Source organism: Miscanthus floridulus, chromosome 8, assembly GCF_019320115.1.
Source record: "Miscanthus floridulus cultivar M001 chromosome 8, ASM1932011v1, whole genome shotgun sequence".
NCBI classification, from domain to species: Eukaryota; Viridiplantae; Streptophyta; class Magnoliopsida; order Poales; family Poaceae; genus Miscanthus; species Miscanthus floridulus.
The window spans coordinates 59,902,707-59,923,015 of NC_089587.1; the positions used below are offsets into that span (position 1 = coordinate 59,902,707).

A 20,309-nucleotide genomic window follows, 5' to 3' on the forward strand; every position below is an offset into this window, starting at 1 on the left:
CCTCGCTGGCGCGACCAAAAGGATCAGTTTTGCAAATACTTTTTTTGGATTAGTATTAAAATATTAATTAAAAATGGATTAAAAATAAAAAAATTGCAATTGGGTTGAACCCATCCCTAAAAATGGGATCCAACCCATTCCTTCTGATTTCGGAACCAACCACACGCTAAAAGGAGTTATACAAGCTAGTTGTAGATTTATAAGTACTTTTTAACAAGCATACACTTAAATAAATCTATAACTAAGGTATACATGAGCCAATAAATATGAAATTTTTACTACAGTTCAAGAATACAATAATTAGTCCACCATAAAAAATTCACAACAATTGGACCATAGAAACTGCAGCTATGAATTAATTATAGAAAAACATGGATCTAAAGCTACAACAAAACATTTGTACTAAAGCATACCATATTATATGTTCACTATGTAGATCTACTCGTGTGGAGTCCTAACAAAATTGGATTTTCTATTTTATGATTTAAGGTGATTTACTATGATTTTTCAAATATTCAGCCGAAATAAATAAAAAAGAAAAAGACAAAACCATCTTTCAAAATTGCTTATAACCGATCAGGGAGGTAAAATGAACTATTTTAAAAATTCAGGGAGGTGATTTACCCGATTTTAGAGTTCAACGAGGAAAATCAGATTTTCGCCAGAGCTGAGGCTGCATTTTTTCCTTAGGGAAAATGCACTTGTCTTTTGGGCTGTTTCCAGCCTCCAATACTCTCGGCGGTGGCATGGGCGCGGTGGCATGGGCGCGGTGGGCTGGCCAGTTGAGCTACAGGAGGCGGCCTCGCCTACTTCTTGCTCCCCGTTGTTTCTCTCTCCGGGCCCCACAAGTCACGTGACTTTTCGCATCACCACCCAGTGCGCTCTCTCTACCGGCTTGGTCTTCTTTCCTGGCGCCGACGACTGGTCGAACGCCGCCGCCCTTGGCTAGGTTTTCGTCGGGCCCTTCGCCGGCGACGAGCATCCACCAGGTACCCTCCGCCCCTCCCCTCCCCTCCCAGTCCCTTCCCATCCTATCGCTTCACGCTCTGTGAAACCGAGCACCCCCAAGCCCTAGGGTAAGCTTATTTGTGTTGGGATCTGACCCAATTTACATCCACATTATATATCTTATTATGCCCACTAGCTTTTGCCCCCGTCCTGAATTTGGGTGCTAATTCTGTGGTACTGTTTGCGGATATTCAGGGGCCAACTGAGCTGAGCCTGCAGTAGCGACACTATGGTAATTTTTTCCCTCCTGTTTGTTTCCTCTTTGGGTGCCCCCGCCTTGTTGGTGTTTGGGTGGCGCTGGAGTTCGATTGACGCGCCTCCCTTGTTGTGCCAGTTGTTCTTCTCCTACTTCAAGGAGCTCGTGGGGAAGGAGGTGACAGTGGAGCTCAAGAACGACCTGGCGATCCGCGGGACGCTCCACTCGGTTGACCAGTACCTCAACATCAAGCTGGAGAACACCCGCGTTGTTGACCAGGACAAGTATCCCCACATGGTATGTCTGTCTGCTGTCGTGTCTAATTGTTATTATGTGCCAGCACAGAATTCATGCCCTTCAGCATACTCCTACCAGTTAGAGTTCGTAGGCTACTAGAGAGTTTGTAGGCTATTAGATTGTTGCTCCTTCCTTGGTTGTTTTATGCTCATTCATCCTTGTTTGATATATCTGCTTGGTGGGAACTAGGAACTGCAGGGAAAAGGCCATAGTAGTAGCAGTTACTCCCATTTTCCAGCATCTTTTGTAGTGTGATGGAAGGTTCCTGTGTTGTACAGATAAAGGCCAGAAGGGATGTGTTACTGGCATTCTTGCGGCAGACCTTACAATAATTGCATAACTGTGCACTTGATTTGTAGCGGACTTACCCTTAAAATTGACTGTCAGAACTTAGTGTTTGGGTGATTTGTTGGTGCCCATGTCCACACATACAGAACAGCAACACAAATTTCTTGTTGCAACCTTTACACCAAGGTAGTGTTTGGTTCCGAGGACAAGGTGGGATGGGATGGGACGGTCCTAGTTTTTGTGGTGTTTGGTTGGGACTTGGGAGACAAGAGGGGATGGAGTCATCCCACTAGCTAATATTCCACATATATGCGGGGCAACCGTCCCTCGGAAAAAGGCGGGGGAGCTCGTCCTCACTCATGCCGTGACTTGGCTCATCCTCGTGTGACTGGGTGGGGGTTGGGCGGGCGGCGCGGTCGACCGAACGGGGCACGGACAGGTGGAGGCACAACCGAGCAGGGGCTGTATGGTGCGCTGGTGGCCATGGCACGGACGGGTGGGGGCGCAACCAAGCAGTGGTTCTACGGGGCGACGGAGGCCATGGCGCCAACGGGCGAGAGTCGGCAGAAGTGGCGTGGTTGGGTGGCAGACGGCGCGGATGGGCGGGGCCGGGCTAGTTGGCCAGATGGGGTGCGGACAGGCAGGGGTGCGTCCAAGCAAGTCCTGACAGGGCACCGGCAGCCATGGCACGGATGGGCGAGCTGGCCGGAGTGGAGCGGCTGAGCGAGAGTTGGCTGGGCACCACCGAACGGGCGGCGCGGGGGTCCGGACGGGCGGCGGTGGTCTTCTCTGAGGTGTGGTGGGGAGGAAGAGGATTAGTAATCATACTGATAGTTAGGGTCCACATAACAGTGGCAGACAGACAAAAATCTGCTATCCATGTAATCCCTTCTTATCCCATCCCTCTGAACCAAACGCAGCCTAATTGCATAGCTGTGCTGTTAACTGGCAGAAGATTTACCCTAATACTGACTGTCAGAACACAGTGCTTGGGTAATTCAATGGTATTCAGTGTCCATGAAGACAGAACAAAACCACAGATTTGTCCTTGAAGAATTCATATATAGTTCACTTTTGCATTGTGTATCAGACCTTCACATTCTCATATGTTGAGTGTGTCTTAGTGAGCCCCTCTAGCTTGCGCCTGATTGTATTGTACTGTAAATTTAGGAAACGCTGTTAGTTTGTGAATGAAAGTTCTGTTCCTAAATCATGGCTCAGAAGTTGCATAGTTAAATAACTATAATCGATCCAGTCAGTGTTCAAGAAGGCGCTATTCCGCGGCCGCCTGGGCGCACCGCTGCACTAGGCGGATGGGTACCGCCTTGCCTAGGGGGGTAGGCGGACGTTGGGCAGCGGAGGAGGAAGGGAGCGGCGAGCGGGATCATTGGTGGGGGAGGTTGAGGATGTTTTCAGATCGTATTATCGAGGCTAGTCGTATGACCACCGATCAGACGACTAATCGTGATTAGTCGTCGATAAGGGTCGATTAGTCGGTCCTAATCGGTCTAATCGGCTAGTCGGACATTTAGTCGTCCTTGTGCCTAGATGGCCTGATCGACCATGTATATACTATATATGATGTAAATATATGTAAACATGGCCATAATAAATAGGTAAATGTTAGAGGCAAGCAACCAAGCACAGTTTGGCATGTAATCATGTTTGCAATGAATCATTATCATGGTGATTTGGCCACTTACCTGTAACTGCTGCTTGCTGATGCCTGATGGTGAGTGCTGACTGTTGACTTGTGGCTGAATCTGAAATTACAAAGAAAGAAGATAATCAGTTAAATAGGCAAAATAGCAGAAAAAACAAATCTGTAAAGACTAAAGAAAATGTAAAGAGTAGTAGACAGTAGAGCATGGCAAAACAACTTAACCAAGTACACAAATTTAACAAATAAGAACTAACAGCAGTTTAGCACACTGCACACTGTGCACAACAATGTTTTCAGATCGTATTATCGAGGCTAGTCGTATGACCACCGATCAGACGACTAATCGGTCCTAATCGGTCTAATCGGCTAGTCGGACATTTAGTCGTCCTTGTGCCTAGATGACCTCGACCATGTATATACTATATATATGATGTAAATATATGTAAACATGGCCATAATAAATAGGTAAATGTTAGAGGCAAGCAACCAAGCACAGTTTGGCATGTAATCATGTTTGCAATGAATCATTATCATGGTGATTTGGCCACTTACCTCAACAACTGCACGCCGTCGAGCATCCTCTGCAGAGCGGCACAGCCACACAAATGTGTCACAAATTGGTGGCAACAGGCAATAAACAGCAGCAGAGTAGCAGACAGAGACAATGACCTTCAGAGGAGGCAGAGTGGTGGGACTGGTGGCTCATCTCGATGCTTGAGGCCTCCCGTGTCCGTCCTCTAGGTGTCGAGGAAGGAGCCTCAGAGGCGGGCGGAGCTACTGGGTCCCGGCAGGGGAGGAGACAGGAGCGAGCGGAGGTGGAGGCGCGGGCGGAGCTGTTGTGGACGGACGGACGGAGCTGCTGCGGGCGGAGCTGCTCGAACGGACGGACGGGCGGAGCTGCTCGGACGGAGCTGCTGCGGGCGGAGCTGCTGCGGACAGACGGAGCAGCTGCGGGCGGAGCTGCTCGAACGGACGGACGGGCGGAGCTGTTGCGGACGGACGGACGGGCGGAACTGCTCGGACGGAGCTGCTGCGGACGGACGGACGGAGCTGCTGCGGGCGGAGCTGCGGACGCCGGCGAGGGAGATCCAGAGGCAGGCCGCCGGCGGCTGCGAGAGAGAGGCAGAGAGCAGCGGGAGCTGGAAATGTGCCGTCACTCACTCACTCACTCACTCACTCCTTACCCTAATGGGCCAGCTAAAGGTGGGCCGAATTCTTTAGCTGGGCCAAATTCTCCCTCCCCCGAACTAGTCGTCCGGCTAGTCTGATCGGACGACTAATCGTGATTAGTCGCAACTTATCGAACGATAAGTTTTCTAATCGGTCTAAACTAATCGAGGGCCCTTATCGAGCACCTGGTTACGATAAGGATGACTAATCGCGATTAATTGCGATTAGTCGTCCGATCTGAAAACATTGGTGCACAGCAGTACACAACATAAGTAAACTAATAAACTTAAACAAGTTCTTAAGTCTGAAATGGAAATAGTTCTAAACATCCAGTCCACTGATCCATAGAACCAGCAATTCAGCCATCTAGAGAAGTAAATCTGCGTCAACATGGAAGTCTTCATTTCCATCATTTGTTGCAGGTCCGCCTGAGTCTTCCTCCCCTCCCTGGTCCTCCATTTCTTCATCTGTTGCACTTGCACCTTGTGGCTGTTCTGGTGCAACTCTGTTTTCCTCTTCTTCATGATCACTGCTTTCAGTTGCTGGTGCATCTGACCTTGGACTTCGACACTTCCTTTTGTTATTCCTCCCAACCTTGTCAATTTGTTTCTCTAACAAGTCTGCTAACATAGAAGCATTGGCTATCTCACTTGAAGCGTCAACTGAACCTAAGAAGAATGTTCCAGCTGGGCTATTCGCATGAAAGTTGATGAGATGACGGTGGCTAGTGTCAGTCCATCCATCTGACATGATTGTGCAGCCATATTCTTTCCAAGCATCCTCATGCTTCTTTCTCAGCTCCTCTGTCTTGTTCACTGCCCTATCAAGTAGTGGATTCCTAATCTCATGGTATGAAGGTGAGCGATACCCAGGACCATATTGCCCAATGTACTCAAGCATAATCTCCCAGCTTCTTGAGTTAATAGCATTCAATGGTATTCCATTCTCATAAAAAAAATCAGCCACATGGTCATCTACAATTTGCTTTGCTTCCTTGCTCTTTGTGGAGTACTCAAGAGTGGGCTGTGACATCTTGGACTTGTGCCTTTCTGCAACCACTTCTTCTGGACTCTTGCAAAGCAAAGAACTCACTGACTTGGAATGCTTCTGTGTTTAAGGTTTTGGTGGAGCAGAAACCACAAAGTTCGTGATTGATGCTTGAGCTATCTTTCTCGCTTGCTTTGATTTTGTCCCAGAACTTGGAACTTGCTTTGACTTTGTCCCAGCATTTGGTTCATTTTCAGCAGCAGCAGAAGCACCACCTCCACCTTGATCTGTTTCTTCTTCTGTTTCTGTCTCCACCCCAGTGTCGCAGGTACCTGAACCTGAGTCCTTGACCTTGTGACCAAGTAACCATTCATCTCATGCCTAACTAGTTTAGGTGCTTCACCACATTTCACTGCATCAGAATAGCCCCCAGCAAGGTGTTGCTTGAACCTTTTAATGCCTGCAGGGACAACCTTTTTGCAGAAAATACATTGGATGAACTCTTTCTTCCCTATGTCTGGCCAAAACCCATATTTCCATCCAGGATCTGATGATTTTGCCTTCCTCTTATCTTCAGCCATGGCAGCAAGATCTGGCGGCAATTTAGCTATCGCTTGAGCTATCAGAGATGCTTCAGTTGGAGCAGCTGACGACGCTGAGGCAGCCCCTCCTGAGACAGCTTCATTCTCAGGTAGAATTACCTCAACAACTGCACGCCGTCGAGCATCCCCTGCAGAGCAGCACAGCCACACAAATGTGTCACAAATTGGTGGCAACAGGCAATACACAACAGCATAGTAGCAGACATAGACAATAACCTTCAGAGGAGGCAGAGTGGTGGCTCATCTTGATGCTTGAGGCCACCTGTGTCCGTCCTCCAAGCGTCGAGGAAGGAGCTTAGAGCGACAGAGCCTCAGAAGCGGGCGGAGCTACTGGGTCCCGACAGGGGAGGAGACAGGCGTGGGCGGAGCTGCGGACACCGGCGAGGGAGATCCAGAGAGGCAGGCCGCAGGCGGAGGAGACGTGGGCAAAGGTGCCGGCGGCTGCGAGAGAGAGCAGAGCCAGAGCGGGAACTGGAAATGTGCGGCGGCTGCGGCTCCTTCACTAGGTTACTCACTCACTCCTCTTCTTCTTACCCTAATGGGCCAGCTAAAGGTGGGCCGAATTCTCCCTACCCAACTAGTCGTCCGGCTAGTCTGATCGGACGACTAATTGTGATTAGTCGCAACTTATTGGACGATAAGGTTTCTAATCGGTCTAAACTAATCGAGGGCCCTTATCGAGCACCTAGTTACGATAAGGATGACTAATCGCGATTAGTCGTCCGATCTGAAAACACTGGGTTGAGCGGCGGGCGGCGGCGGCGGCGGCGGCTGATATGCGTGTGTGCAGCATGCGGGAGAGACTGAGCAGAGGAAAAAGAAGGGATAAGGTGCCGGAGGACTTGGGCTTTGGGTCGTTTTCTATTTTATGGGCCTTTCTCTTCAGTGAAGTCCACTTATCTCCTGTTTTCTTTTTCTTTTTTCAACATGATATGTGTGTATTAGCCACCGCCTAGAAAAACGCCTAGGCTTGCTTAGGCTCTAGGCGGTGGGTCACCACCTAGGGCCGTTTCTAGGCGGAGGGCAGTCGGTGCGACCGCAGGGGGCCCAAGCCACTAGGGGGCCCATGAAAATATATGTATATAGTAATGTATATAGCTATTATAATTAAGCGATGAAAGCCTATATATTTAGTATAGCAGCCCATGAGAGTTTTGATGGTCAGCGTCTTTTCCTATTCTCGATCAACGTCATTTGTCCTTGTGGTCTCGTCCGACGCCCAACCCAACAAGAAAGACAAATGTTGTCCAATTGTTATCTTTTATTTGAGGTAATCATAAATAGTTATTTTACTTTTCTTTTAGTTCATTATATTAGTTGTATGATTGTTATGTTTAACTAAACATATGTTGCAAGTTATTCTTTCATATGATATATTTAATTGTCATATTAAAAATTAGTTTAATAGGCCCTTATGACTTTGCTTGCCCAAGGGCCTTTAAAATTGTAGAGACGGCCCTATGCCTAGAGACCGCCTAGCGCCTTCTTGAACCTTGTATCCAGTCGCTGCCTCCACTCCTATGTATGACTGAACTCAATTCCGTAGAAGGATGCTTAGATAGATGCAAGGTTGTGGGGGCACGCCAGCTGTGTTAGTTGCTGATCTAGTTCTGGTTGTCTAAACTTCTGAATCCATTGTCTATTTCTAAAGGATGTTCATCTAATTCTGAATGTATTGATCATTGATCAATGAATCTTCATAAATAAACGCTCAAATATGCTAATATGTTCTTGGAAGTGTTACTGATATTTGCATATGAAATTTTAAAACCTTGTTAATTCCCTGGCAAGATATAGATAGACAAGTCACCAGTGCAAGATATAGGCTTCCTTTCTATTGTTCTTGATAATGGAAGTAATCTGACGGTCTCAACTAAATAAGAAAAGAAAGGTAAAAAGATTGATACTAAGGAAGTTGACACATCTGGATTTTCCTTCTCACGTGAGTTATGGGTCGATCTAATCAATCTGTACTGATCTAGCATTTCTGTGGCAGCCTTGCGCTACATTTAGTTACTTTAGTTGTGCTCTTTACTCTGTAGCATTCTGACCTTGAAAATTTGTGTTGGAACTCAGTGCATGGGTAATGGATGGTGTCCCACAGTCCACACACACAGAATAGAACCATAGATGTAGCAAATGAAAGAAATGGAACATTCATGTCCACTGGACTTGTGCATGAACTCACACATCAAATTGAGTAACTTGAAGAAGTCTAATGAGCCCCTCTATCATGGCACTGATGTGCTTGGTTTGTCATTACTGCTGTACTTCGAATTCATTAGATCTTTTCAGGCTATGCATATATATATGCATGTTATATTTGGAACGCTCACTTCCTGTAGTTGCATGAGTGAAATGAATAAGAGAGATCGAGCGGTTCTGCTCCTTCACATCATGATTGTTCAGGTCTTCTTAGTGCTTGCACCGCACTTGATGACTTTTTATGAGCCAGTTAATTCCAGCACAAACTGCTAGTGGAACTACATTTTTTTACTCCCCTGATCCCAAATGTAGTTCGTTTTCGATTTGTCCTAAGTTAAAACACTTTTTTAAACCTTGACCACCAATGGCTAAAAATCTGAATAGATTTTCAACATAAGGTTCAGGCAACTAGTTTCGCCATGAAAATTAATTTCATAATATGTATTTATCACGATTTGAAATATTATATTTCCTTTGAATTTTCTTGTCGGAGTTTCACTTTGTAAACCTGTGTCCTAAGTGATTTGCATTTGAAATATTATAAGAACCATGCTGATGTGGGTTACTGCTCGGGCTTGTGGTTGCTACTTTCTAAACAAACAGTCTGAATGAAGTTGATATATGTGCTGGATTCTCCTTTTGACGCGCTACTCATGGGTGTATTTTTTGGGACCTTATTTTTTTAAACGAATTTTTGGGACCTTATTAATTAGTGCTGCTGGCAGGTAGGGTGCTGATATCTAGTTTTAGTTGGCATTTATTTAGTTAGCCTTTTGTTTGGGCCACTGAAGTTGATTGGATTATATTTCTGCAGGTGGGTGATTGTTGGGAACAATACTGTTTTGTCATAAATACATACTATGCAGTATATTGCTAAAGTGTGGTTTTCATACGTACAAGATGCTTGAAGTATTCTCAAAGCAAAGCAATCCTTAGATATTCCTATCCTGTACCCTATTTTGTGGGTAGCATAGCTATCTGTTGTCTGACGTATAAGTATATCCCTTTTTTTTGTGTTCTGCTTGGTGAATGCACAGAATGCTTAGGCTCTTTTACACCAGTGCTGCAACCTTTTCTGACTAGGCTGTTGGAAGCATCACATACATTGCATTTCTTTTGAATGGGCACACTAACCAAGCTGTAGGAAGTGATAGTGAATTATTGGTGCTGGACATGCTGTTAACAGTCAAATCATTCTCCTTTTGCAGCTGTCAGTGCGGAACTGCTTCATCAGGGGCTCGGTGGTGCGGTACGTGCTGCTCCCGCAGGATGGCGTGGACATCGACATCCTCCACGACGCCACCAGGAGGGAGGCGCGCGGAGGCTGATCCTGATCGGCACCGCCCCACCACCGGCCCTCACCTGCTTCCCCGGGGAGGAGATTTGCCTTGCCCTGATCTGATTGTACGAAGCATGCATGTATGGTGGTTGGTGGGTGTGTTAGACAGATGCTGGTCCGAGTTCCCTGGTACTTGCCGTGACAGACGTTCCAGGTTGGGTGATGTCCTGCTATATATCATATCATACTATGCCATGGCCCCAGCATGTTCCTTGTGGGTTGCTGTCTGTCTGCCTGCCTGTCTGTCAGTAATGCTGTTTGACCAAGAGGGCCCCCACTTATTAGCTGTGATGTTCCGCCCTGTCTCTGTCTGGTCGTGTTTTCCTTGAGACACGCTATTTATCATCAACGGCAGGCATTGCCGTGCAAAAAGCATTTTTAATGACCGGTCGGAAGATCGGCGATGCTGAGGGGTTAGGGGGTGAGTGTGCCCTGAAGTTAGAGCGACGCCACACACCGGTCCATGTTGGAATGGCGTCGCTGATCATAACGGATGCAGCGGTTGTTGAAACGCGTACAGCACCCAAGGTAAGTGGGATTAGCGGTTGCCGGTTGGTCTGCTTGAAGAGAAGAACACGTTGGATCTGCTGCCTTGTTCGTCACCAAGCCAGCGAATAACTAGTTGGTCACACCTTAGACGAGGTAGGTTCATTAGCAAAGTTAAATGACAAGTAGGTTTAAGGGTCTGTTCGGATCACCAGCACTAATAGTTGTCATATGAAATTAGCACTGCGATTAACTATTAGCTATAAGAAGCCTGCTAACAATCACTAGTTCCCACTAGCTAGCAGGTTTTGAGCTGCTGACAGGTAGTCAAAACTCAAAACGACGATTTTGCATGGGTAATTTCAACCTCACCCAGGCCTTGTTTAGATCACTTCCAAATTCCAAGTTTTTTCACTCTCTCTCCATCACATCAATTTTTAGACGCATGCATGGAGCATTAAATGTAGGTAAAAAAATAACTAATTGCACAGTTTGGTTGTAAATCACGAGACGAATCTTTTGAGCCTAGTTAGAGCATGATCGGACAAAGTTTGTCAAATACAAACGAAACGTGATACAGTGTCCAGATTGCAAAAAGTTGCGATCTAAACAAGGCCCTAGTATTATCAAACCTATTAGTAGGATGATCTTAGCTAGGTTCATAAAATTAGATACCACCTAAATAGGCCCATGCTGGTAGTTACTGTAGCTCCCACCTATTAGCAACCTAGGAGTAGGACTATTAGTACTAGCTAGTTGATTGATATATTATTGGAACATAAAGTATCTTGAATATTGGAACGGAATGCTATGACGTGGGGACAAGACCGGGCCTTGCGGCAGAAACTAGTGGAAAAGCTCTGCTAGCACAAGAAGAGACGCTACCGTCCATGCTCACGTGCACGCCCGGTTTGCGCTGCAGGACATCGCACGGCCTAGTTTTTTTTTTCTCTCTCTCATGAAGCACTGCATAGTTAACTGGTCCCCTAACCAACGGCGGTGGCTTGCCCCCTAATCTAATCCAGGTAATTAATCTTGGCTTGCAATCAGGATCGCTCCTATACGTGCACCTAGTCTAGAGATGATACGCTTAGGGTGTGTTTAGTTGGTAGACGGGGCTTGCATTATATATCTTGGCTAAGATAAGAGGAACTGTATTTTAGAAAAGATCTTTAGTGACATAATATGAGTGGATACAAAAAAAAAACTGAGATACTTTTTTGATTCCCTGCACGAGCGAATGCAAGCTGTCTAATATGTGAGACTAATCCTGTATCCATTTAGCCTGGCCCGGCGTGAAGCTCAGTTTGGTTGTATGCCGCCAGCCTGTGTCCACTCTTGCAATTGCATTCACTCAGGTATGCATGCAGCCAATCAAACATACTTCTCGCTCAGCTTTATACAGCTCCACCCATGCAGCGGCGGAGGGTGGATCAAAAGCAAGCAGGGGCTAATTACAAAAGCTATTGTTGTATTAGCTAACCGCAGAAACTACAACTGTTTTATAGGTTATCAAAACTAGGATTATGCACTACCAAAAGTAATCCTGTCACAAAGGAAGGGGGGAGGCCCAGTTTCACGTCCGTGAGCCTCCGCCCCTGCGTGTAGAATAAACCAACCAAACACACCCTTTACTGTTGATGCATACTATGCCTAAGACTTATTAGGGTATGTTTGGATGCCATACCACCGACTAAACTTTAGTCACCTAAACTTTCGGTCTCGACATCTAAACATGTGAACTCCTAACCCAACTAAGCATTAGTCCATTAGTTGGTAAAAGTGAACTAAAATGAACTAAAAGGTGGCCATGAGTCTATGTCCAAGGAATCTTCTTGCTTTTAGCTCACTTTTAGTCTGCGTACCCAAACACACTAGACCAAAAATAGTCTATCTCAACTTTAGTACAACTAAATTTTAGGTACCATTTAGTTCATTTGGATTCTAAGAATCCGCATAAAATAAAAATCAGAATCCTAAAATCCCATCCAAACAAGCTAGGATTCTATGAAATTCTAACACACATCCACACAATCCGAAAAACAGAAGGGATTATTTTTATCCAGAATCTGGATTATAGAATCCCATCAAACGTGGGACCTAGTCTATCTCTAAACTTTAGCCTTAGCAAGCCGAATAGTGCATGCTTTATTTGGTGGCAATCGAGAGAATTGTCGTACACGTTGGGGCCTGCCATCCGTACTACCCCTACCACTAGGGGTTGGGGTTTTGTTTCCTGCGAGAGGAATGGACGACTCGAGAGGGAATTTTTCATATAATAGGATTACAGGAGTAAGATGAAAAATCACTTGTTTTCGATTTTGGAGTAATTCCACAAGAATCTGGACATTTCAGTGTGAGGCCATCTTCTCTGTAGCTCCTGGTGGTTGGTTTAATCTCACACATTCTCTTAACTGTCCAGGTTTTCTAGTTTTAGCCATTTACGTTTCATCAGTGCCATGTTTTTTTTTTCTAGGTACGATTTCTTTTATTTATTTCCTACAGTTCATTGACCGACAACAGTGTCTTATACTCATTATGATGATCGGTACTGCACACCTCGAGATACACGCTAGTTTAGTGGGGATGGAGGGGAGGATGCTTTACAGAAAAATTGAGCTGTATTTGAAGCATTTCCGTGTGCGCAACAAGCAAATACAAATACTCCTACGAGGAGGAAACGGAATGATGACGTTGTCCGTCGTACGGCGGCGCCTTTTATCACGCGGCTCCAAGCGCCGCGGTGCTGCGTGCTGACGGTGCCGCAGGGAACATCTGGTGCGGCGATCCAAGGTCACATGATATGCTTCCAACACACCCACCCACGCATTGTCCCCCGAGCAGCAGCGGTCGTGCTGGCCGTCGTCTCCGTGTGGTGATTTTGCAAAATTCCCCTTCGCTGCTACAGCAAATGAGGAGAGAGAGTGTGGAGCCGTCACGTCATGACCACAACAGCGAGCGCTCGTGCTCCCAGACGGACTCGACGGCTGGCTTCGCGTTGCACCAAGCCCGTCTTGTTCAGCCGACCCCGCGCAGATCAAGCTGCACGCAGGAGAGGTGAAAAAATCACGCCAAAAATAGAAGTCGTCTTCTATGTCCCTTCGTTCTGATTGGCGCGCGCCTACGACAACCTTCAAGCCGGAGCTCGAGCTAGGATTGGGAGGACCGGAGGGGGACGAGGGGGAGGGTCGGACCGCCGGCTAGTGCTGCTGCTAGCTACTACCGGCCACTGCTGGGCGCTGGTCGCGCAGCCACGCAAGGGCGCAGGACCGAGGAGGAGATGAGCCGGAGGAGGGCCGAGGGAAGGCTATCGTGATGTTGCGCGCCTGCGCCGCCGGCCGCCGGTGCTTCCGTCCTTCCGCAGATCCCCAGCCGATGCGAGCGAGAGACAAGAGACAGAGAGAACCGAGGGATAGTGTTTCTGCTCTGCCTTCCTGGGCTGCTACTGCTGGCTTTTATTGGGCTTACATCCCATATAACAAACTACATATGTTGTACCATTATACATATTATATACATACATTTTATGTTTGTTATTTCTAAAACATGGGTATATTTGATATATGAAACATATTACATTACATTATATATATAATATATGATTTACTTTGAAGGGTTTGTTTTGTATCAATTAGCAACACAATGGTATATATAAATGATATTCATAATTGATCATAGCTACCATGCAAGCATTAAATGATTCATAGACAACCAAACAGACATCAGTTGTCTATGAGTTGTACGAGCTGTCTGTTTAGCCGTCTGTGTTATGAATTCCAAAAACTTACAGACAACAGTTGTCTCTTTGTTGTACATGCCCTTAGGAGCTGTTTGCAGCTAATTTTTTTATCAACCGAGTTAAAATAGAACAACTTCTCAAGTGGGTTTTTCTAGAACCTGAATACCTGATCTCCCAAATGACTAATGTCAGATGGAGCTGAAAATACCAGCAACTCGTAGAGCCAAAGCTAAAAAAAACTACCAATGAAGCAGAGTCGAGGCATCCTGTACTCTCTTTTCACGTACACTGACACACACAACCGCATTCCTCGCATCGAAGGAGTTTGAGCGAAGAACAGACAAATTCACGAGGGTCGTCTCGGCTAGCAGCAGTGGAAAAAAAACCCACTGAGCGTGTGAATGAAGACCTTCATGTACTCTACTGATTCCAAAACCGAGAGCAAAACACCGTGATTGCTGATGTTGGCTGTTTTCCAAATGTCGTTTCAAAGAGGAGACACACATGCTCCACATCTGTCCAAAAAACGTTTAATTAATTAAATTTAAACTATTATAATTTATAGAAAAATGTATACGAACCAGCAGTAGCTCACTTGGTGGTCTCACCGTCGTAGGAAGCCCAGAACTCCCTACCTCCACATGTTGTAAAACAAAAAATTCCCTAGCCGTCCCATACCAAAGCACAAGTCTAAGACCCGGTACAGTCTCACGTGGACAACGGTGCCGTAGGAGTTCAGGGTTTTTTTTTCTCGATCTACGTAATAAGGTCACCTTCTATCTTAAGCAGAATACCGGGGATTGTCTACCTCCACGGATCGAGTTTTTTTTTAAATGTATTGAAATATTTATGATAGTAAAAATTGGCACTAATATTTTCATGTCCATAAATAGATACTTATGTGAACTCAACCAAACTTGCGATAATTTAACTTTGGCTGAATCTGTAAGATCTTTTTTTCTTTTCGAATGGAGGGTGTAGATCATATACAATTTATTGTCTAATTGAAACGGAGGAATTTCATAGGAATACTGCTGTAGTTTCACATAAATCAGTTTAATTTCGCGGGAGAAACACAATCAAACTTACAGTAGTTTAACTTAGACTGAGTGCATAAGATCTTTTCTTTTGGAATAGAGGGTGTACATCATATATTTAATCGTTGGATGTGATCGAGATCTACGGTGTCCAGGCTCTATGTCACCGAGAGTGGTGGTCTCGTAGTTGTTCATAGTCTCCTACAGAGGAGCCGGTAGTCTCAACTGACAAAAAGCAGAAGCTACCAGTGAAAAACGCGTTGGGGAGGGAAAGTAGCTGCTTCGGGAGTAGAGAAAGCAAGAAATGCTGCTCCATGTGCTGTCAAAAGCTTCTGACAAAAAAGCATCCATCTCCCTACCTGCGATGGGGGATACACGTCCCTGGTGTTTGCTTGCATGGGTGGACCGACGAATTCAGCTGTGGCATACGATGCTGTTAGCTAGCGTTGGGTGTGCCCTAACCGCCTCCTCCGACCATCTGACTTCAGCAGCCACAGCTGCGTCCAGCCCCATCCTCTCAATGCGTGTGAGAGACACCGCAGCCACCGACCGCCAAGAGGCCACTGTCGTACCTCAAGCACCAGTGGAGCTCTGATCCATACGCCTCTCTGCCTCCTCATCATGTCCACGCCTCTCCTGCTTGCCGCCTTGGTGTCCCACTTGCTGCTCACCGAAGTTGATGGAGATCGCTGGAGGTCCTTAGAGGTGAAGGAGAAGAAGTGCAACGTGAATCTCTATTTCCCTCCGTCTTAAATGGATAGGCGTATTTGACCACAAAATAGATTTTGACCAGTAATTTCTCTTATAGTATGTAGTCAATTGCTAAAGAGTCAATACCATCTTAGAGCCACTTTGAACACAAATATATTTATATAAGTTTTAGGCTCTAAACTTGCACATACATTGACTAATTGTTGGTTAAACTTTATAAAGTTTGACTTTTTCTCTAGTCTAATACACCTATCAGTTCTAGACGGACGAGAGGAATTTAACAATTTTTTAGAAAAAAAAATCTCTCAACGGATAAATAGTAATTCCCTTATTCGTTTTGTGTTCTTGACACGTGAGCCAAGCCCTGCTAACTCCACGTTCACCGAATCCAATGGTTGGTTACCCGTACCATCCTCCAATTAAATTATCTAAACTGTGATTGGATCCAACAGCAAATAAAATAAGAGTAAATGTGTCGCTGTCTTCCAATGCGGTGGGTGAAGACAAAAACTAATCTCCTTTAGCGCATCAATCAGATCGTACTGTATTCCATGCATTCACAAATAGTGAATAGTTTTGAAATGTAGCAGGCTATAGGAGTTTGTATTACTCCCTATGTTATTTTTACATTTTGTATTGATTTTGTCCAAGTCAAATATTTCTATTTTTGGCCACTATTTTTTAATAAAATTATATAGGTTAACAACATAAAATTTATGTTTTTACATCTCACTATGAGAAATATTTCCATAATATATGTCCACATGTTGTAAAATTAAATAGTTTTTTTTAAATTGATGATAAAAATTAGGAAAAACCTAATACGACATGTAAACAAATAGAGGGAGTACAATATTTCTAAAAATTTTAACCATCTACTGCCACAGCCACACGATAGTTTTTCCCATGGTCAGCGGCGGATCTGCCAGGGGGGCTGGGGGCTCAAGCCCTCCCCCCCCTCCTACCATGGCTGAGCCTGTGGAGCCCCCCTCAGCCCCCCCTAAATTTTTCTGCCATTGAAGGATGGAAAGGAGGAGCTTGAGCGTTGAGCTGAGGTTGAAGATGATGCTAGAGCGTTGAGCTGAGCTTGATGCCTTTGTCCCCGTGTAAACTTAAGGCCCCCCCTAGATTTTCATCCTAGATCCGCCACTGCCCGTGGTGGTGGATTTTATTGATATAAGAGCATCTACAACATGCAACAATAATCTAAAAGGTTGAATTATAAAAAAGGTTTCAGACCCTTTCCAAACACTATCGGACAAAAAAAATACACTTCACTAGCAGTTATCTTTTATTGGTAAAAAAAATGCACTATCGGACAAAAAAACAGCCTCCAACATGTTACCAACACTTGGTCCTCTATATTTGTTAGCGCAACTTCAACAGAGTGACTATTTGTGTTGTGGAATCTTATTTTAGGTATTTTCACAAGAATAAGAAGTCCAATAGCTATTCTATCCTGTGATCCCTATCCCGCATTTCTTGCTCGGTAAAGAAAGCAAGCCGTAGAGGCTCGCCATCCACCTATCCGCGCCTATTATATTCCTGCATGGCACTGGTGGCATGCAAGCAGATGTCGGGAGTACAGGAAATAGGGAAGTTAGCCAATCTGAGCATGACGTGTGTGTTCTAAAAAAAAGATGATGGCAATTTGGAAAGGCTGTTGCGTTACTCTGTTTTTTGGAGGATGTTTTATTTTGGACAGTGGTTAAATCAATGGTTTTAGAATCTAATTTTACATAATCTCTTGGAGTTGCTCTTAGCAACCTAAATCTCCTCCCTCACTACCCATTCCTATGGGTGAGTAGGGGGCCTCTACTTTTCGGTTGGGTCAGTTTCTTCCCCCGCCATGGCCGGACCCCACTGCTCCACGGCTAATCTCACCTCCTCCCCGCAGCCTCCTCGCCCTACTCCGGCTCTTGCCTTCTCCCCGCTGGATCCCGTCTCTTCTCTGCCCAATCCCGGCTTCTCCTCGCCTGACACCTCTTCCTCATCGGTCGTCGCCTCCACACTCGGCATCGCTGCCTCCATACCCGACTCTGGCACCTTCCTAGCGGATTTTGCTTTTTCCCTGCCTGGCCAAGGCTCCTCGCCGCCCGATCCCGTCGCCACCCTGCCCAACCTCAGTTTGCCTAACCCTAACTCATCCCTACCTGATCCCGCCGCCACCCTGCTCGACCACGACTCGTTTACTCCCAACCCGCCGACTCCTTCACATGCGCTGCCTCTGCCTCTCTACACCCGACCTAGGCTCCTCCCCTCCCCCCTGACCGCCGCCGCCTCCTTCCCGTCTGACGGCGACACCCAACCCTGCAGGATGGTATTCCTATGTCATCGTGGAATTTTCGTTCTATATGTCATTGGGATTCTTATGAAAATTGATTCCTATATCATTCTAAAAAAATTTATACTTTGTCCTTTCGAAATAGTTTGCAATGGATTATGAAGGCACCTGCACACATATGATGTCGGAAGACACTAATGTTGATTTGATTACATTATCTACTCAAACAAAGTCAACCACACTATTAGATACTGATGAAATTCCTGCCTAGAGTGGCATAAACAAGCAAAGTACACACAGTTCTTGTGAAACCCAAATATAAGAACATCCAGATGTGTACTGATTTCAAGAGTTTGTGGTTATTTTCTAAAAATATTGAAGGTTCATTTTTCTTTTTTTATGAGAAGTTAAGTTTACCTATTCCCAAGTGTACCGGATCATTTCCAGCGTACGATACTTACTGCTCCGTCACGAACAGCATGATCTAACACCGACTAGTGGCATCTGTAAACATTGATCCACATTGTCAGTTAGAGCGAGTTTCATAAAGCTTGGTACTGGTAGGAGAGACCGAGAGTTTGAATAAAAAAATAGGCCTAGGAAAGAGGCTTGCTGGTCAGGCGGGGCACACCAGACACGCACACGTGCCACCACTAGTGGACCTGTCATTTTGATTTGACCAATTAAAAGCGTAAAGATCTCTTCTAAGCAAAACTATCAAAGACTTCATTTTTTGAACTCCCAACAAAGACTAGTTAGAAAACGAGTGGTGCTTGTTAATTACTTTATTGCGTTCTTTTATTTTTCTAAACTAAAGACCTTGATATTCGGCTTCAAAGGAAGTACAACTACGTATATTTACATATTGATGGAAAAGATATCTGGTTTGGACAAAGCTCGGTATCCCGGTATGCTCGGCTACACGCTGAATGTCAGGCTAGGTGCTTCCGACTAAGGCCCCGTTTAGTTCTAAAAAAATTTTGCATAGTAACCGTCACATCAAATCTTGCGGCACATGCATGGAGTACTAAATGTAGATGAAAAAAAACTAATTACACAGTTAGTCAAGAAATCGCGAGACGAAACTTTTGAACCTAATTAGTCCATAATTAGACACTAATTATCAAATACAAACGAAATGCTACAGTGTGCCAAAATCCAAAAATTTTTGGATCTAAATGCACCCTAAAGCGTTAGTCCGAGGTACCAAGGTGTCCTTATAGGCTTCGTCAATCCTAAGACCTAGTACCCAGTGCTGGCTGTAGGGTAGGGCACGAGGTGTGATGGCCGAGGACTCAAGTCCAGGTATACAAACCTCTAGGTCCTATAGTCCATTAGACATTAGCAAACTAATAAGAAAAGAGACATAGAACTGGTCAGGCGGCCTAAAAAGACAACATCGGCATTTCTTTCCTAGTTTTCTTTCCCCACGGCCCTCGGATAGAGAGGAGGCGAGGAGTCATGCTACACACAACGCACTTTGATCGTGAGTTCGCGACGTGTGTCTTACACATGCGGAGCTACCGAGCCGCGTCGCCGCGAAGAGCTAGACTACCGGAGACACGGACACGGCGCACGAGGACGGCGACTAGACAGGGCTCCACGACGACGACATCTTGATTCTTGGCTTCTTATGAATTGCGATCACCAATCAGTTGTTTAGGCCCAAGGTATTTTTTCCTTTTTATTTTTAATCCAAATTAATTATTTGTATAGTATTCCAGACTTCTAGTACTTTGTACCCATATAGTCATATTTTTCTTCCAATTTAGGTGTTAGAATTTTAGAATGTCACCTAAGAACATTTGTCATGGGTGAGAAAAGAAAACGAATATATTGCTTTTTTAATCTACATTGTACCTCGATAATTATTATACATCTACAAATATATTGCTTAATCTATATTGTTCCTCGATAATTATCAGACATGTTAAATAAAAAATATGTTATTGAATTTGCTTTCGTTTTGCAAGTAAAATTAGCGCATATATATTATAAGATTTTATACATGGTCAAGAGGGGGCCGTTGCGACGAGATCGTCAGAGGGCCCTTCAAATCCTAGGACCGGCACTGCTAGTACCGACTTATTATCTCACAACTATTCATATTCGTAGAATAGAAGTAGGACACACATACCTTCGTGGGTTCAATATACATAAAAAAAACTGTATATATATGATGGCTTGTGTATGTATTGTGTTCCGAAAAAGGGTTCTTTCCTATAGCTGTCTATTGATTATGATTTTGTTGATTCTCTGAACTCCATAGGTTGTTTTCGTTGTTTTCTCCACTTCTA

General features: G+C 45.1%; 1 protein-coding gene and 1 pseudogene across 1 annotated transcript; one reads left to right on the forward strand and one right to left on the reverse strand.

Annotated features, from left to right (window-relative positions):
- The first annotated feature begins 832 nt into the window (after positions 1–832).
- On the forward strand, positions 833–9,982 carry LOC136472242 (sm-like protein LSM2). Its single transcript, XM_066469970.1, has 4 exons — positions 833–989; positions 1,204–1,240; positions 1,343–1,501; positions 9,625–9,982. The coding sequence occupies exons 2-4, from the start codon at positions 1,238–1,240 to the stop codon at positions 9,742–9,744; spliced, it is 282 nt and encodes a 93-aa protein (XP_066326067.1). The 5' UTR covers positions 833–989; positions 1,204–1,237; the 3' UTR covers positions 9,745–9,982.
- Positions 1,650–6,455, reverse strand: LOC136475402 (uncharacterized; annotated as a pseudogene).
- Positions 9,983–20,309: the final 10,327 nt, after the last annotated feature.

Excerpts from the sequence above, each read along its gene's own strand:
- LOC136472242 (XM_066469970.1), top strand. Across the intron at positions 1,502-9,624 it reads AGGACAAGTATCCCCACATG|CTGTCAGTGCGGAACTGCTT; the intron begins GTATGTCTGTCT and ends CTCCTTTTGCAG.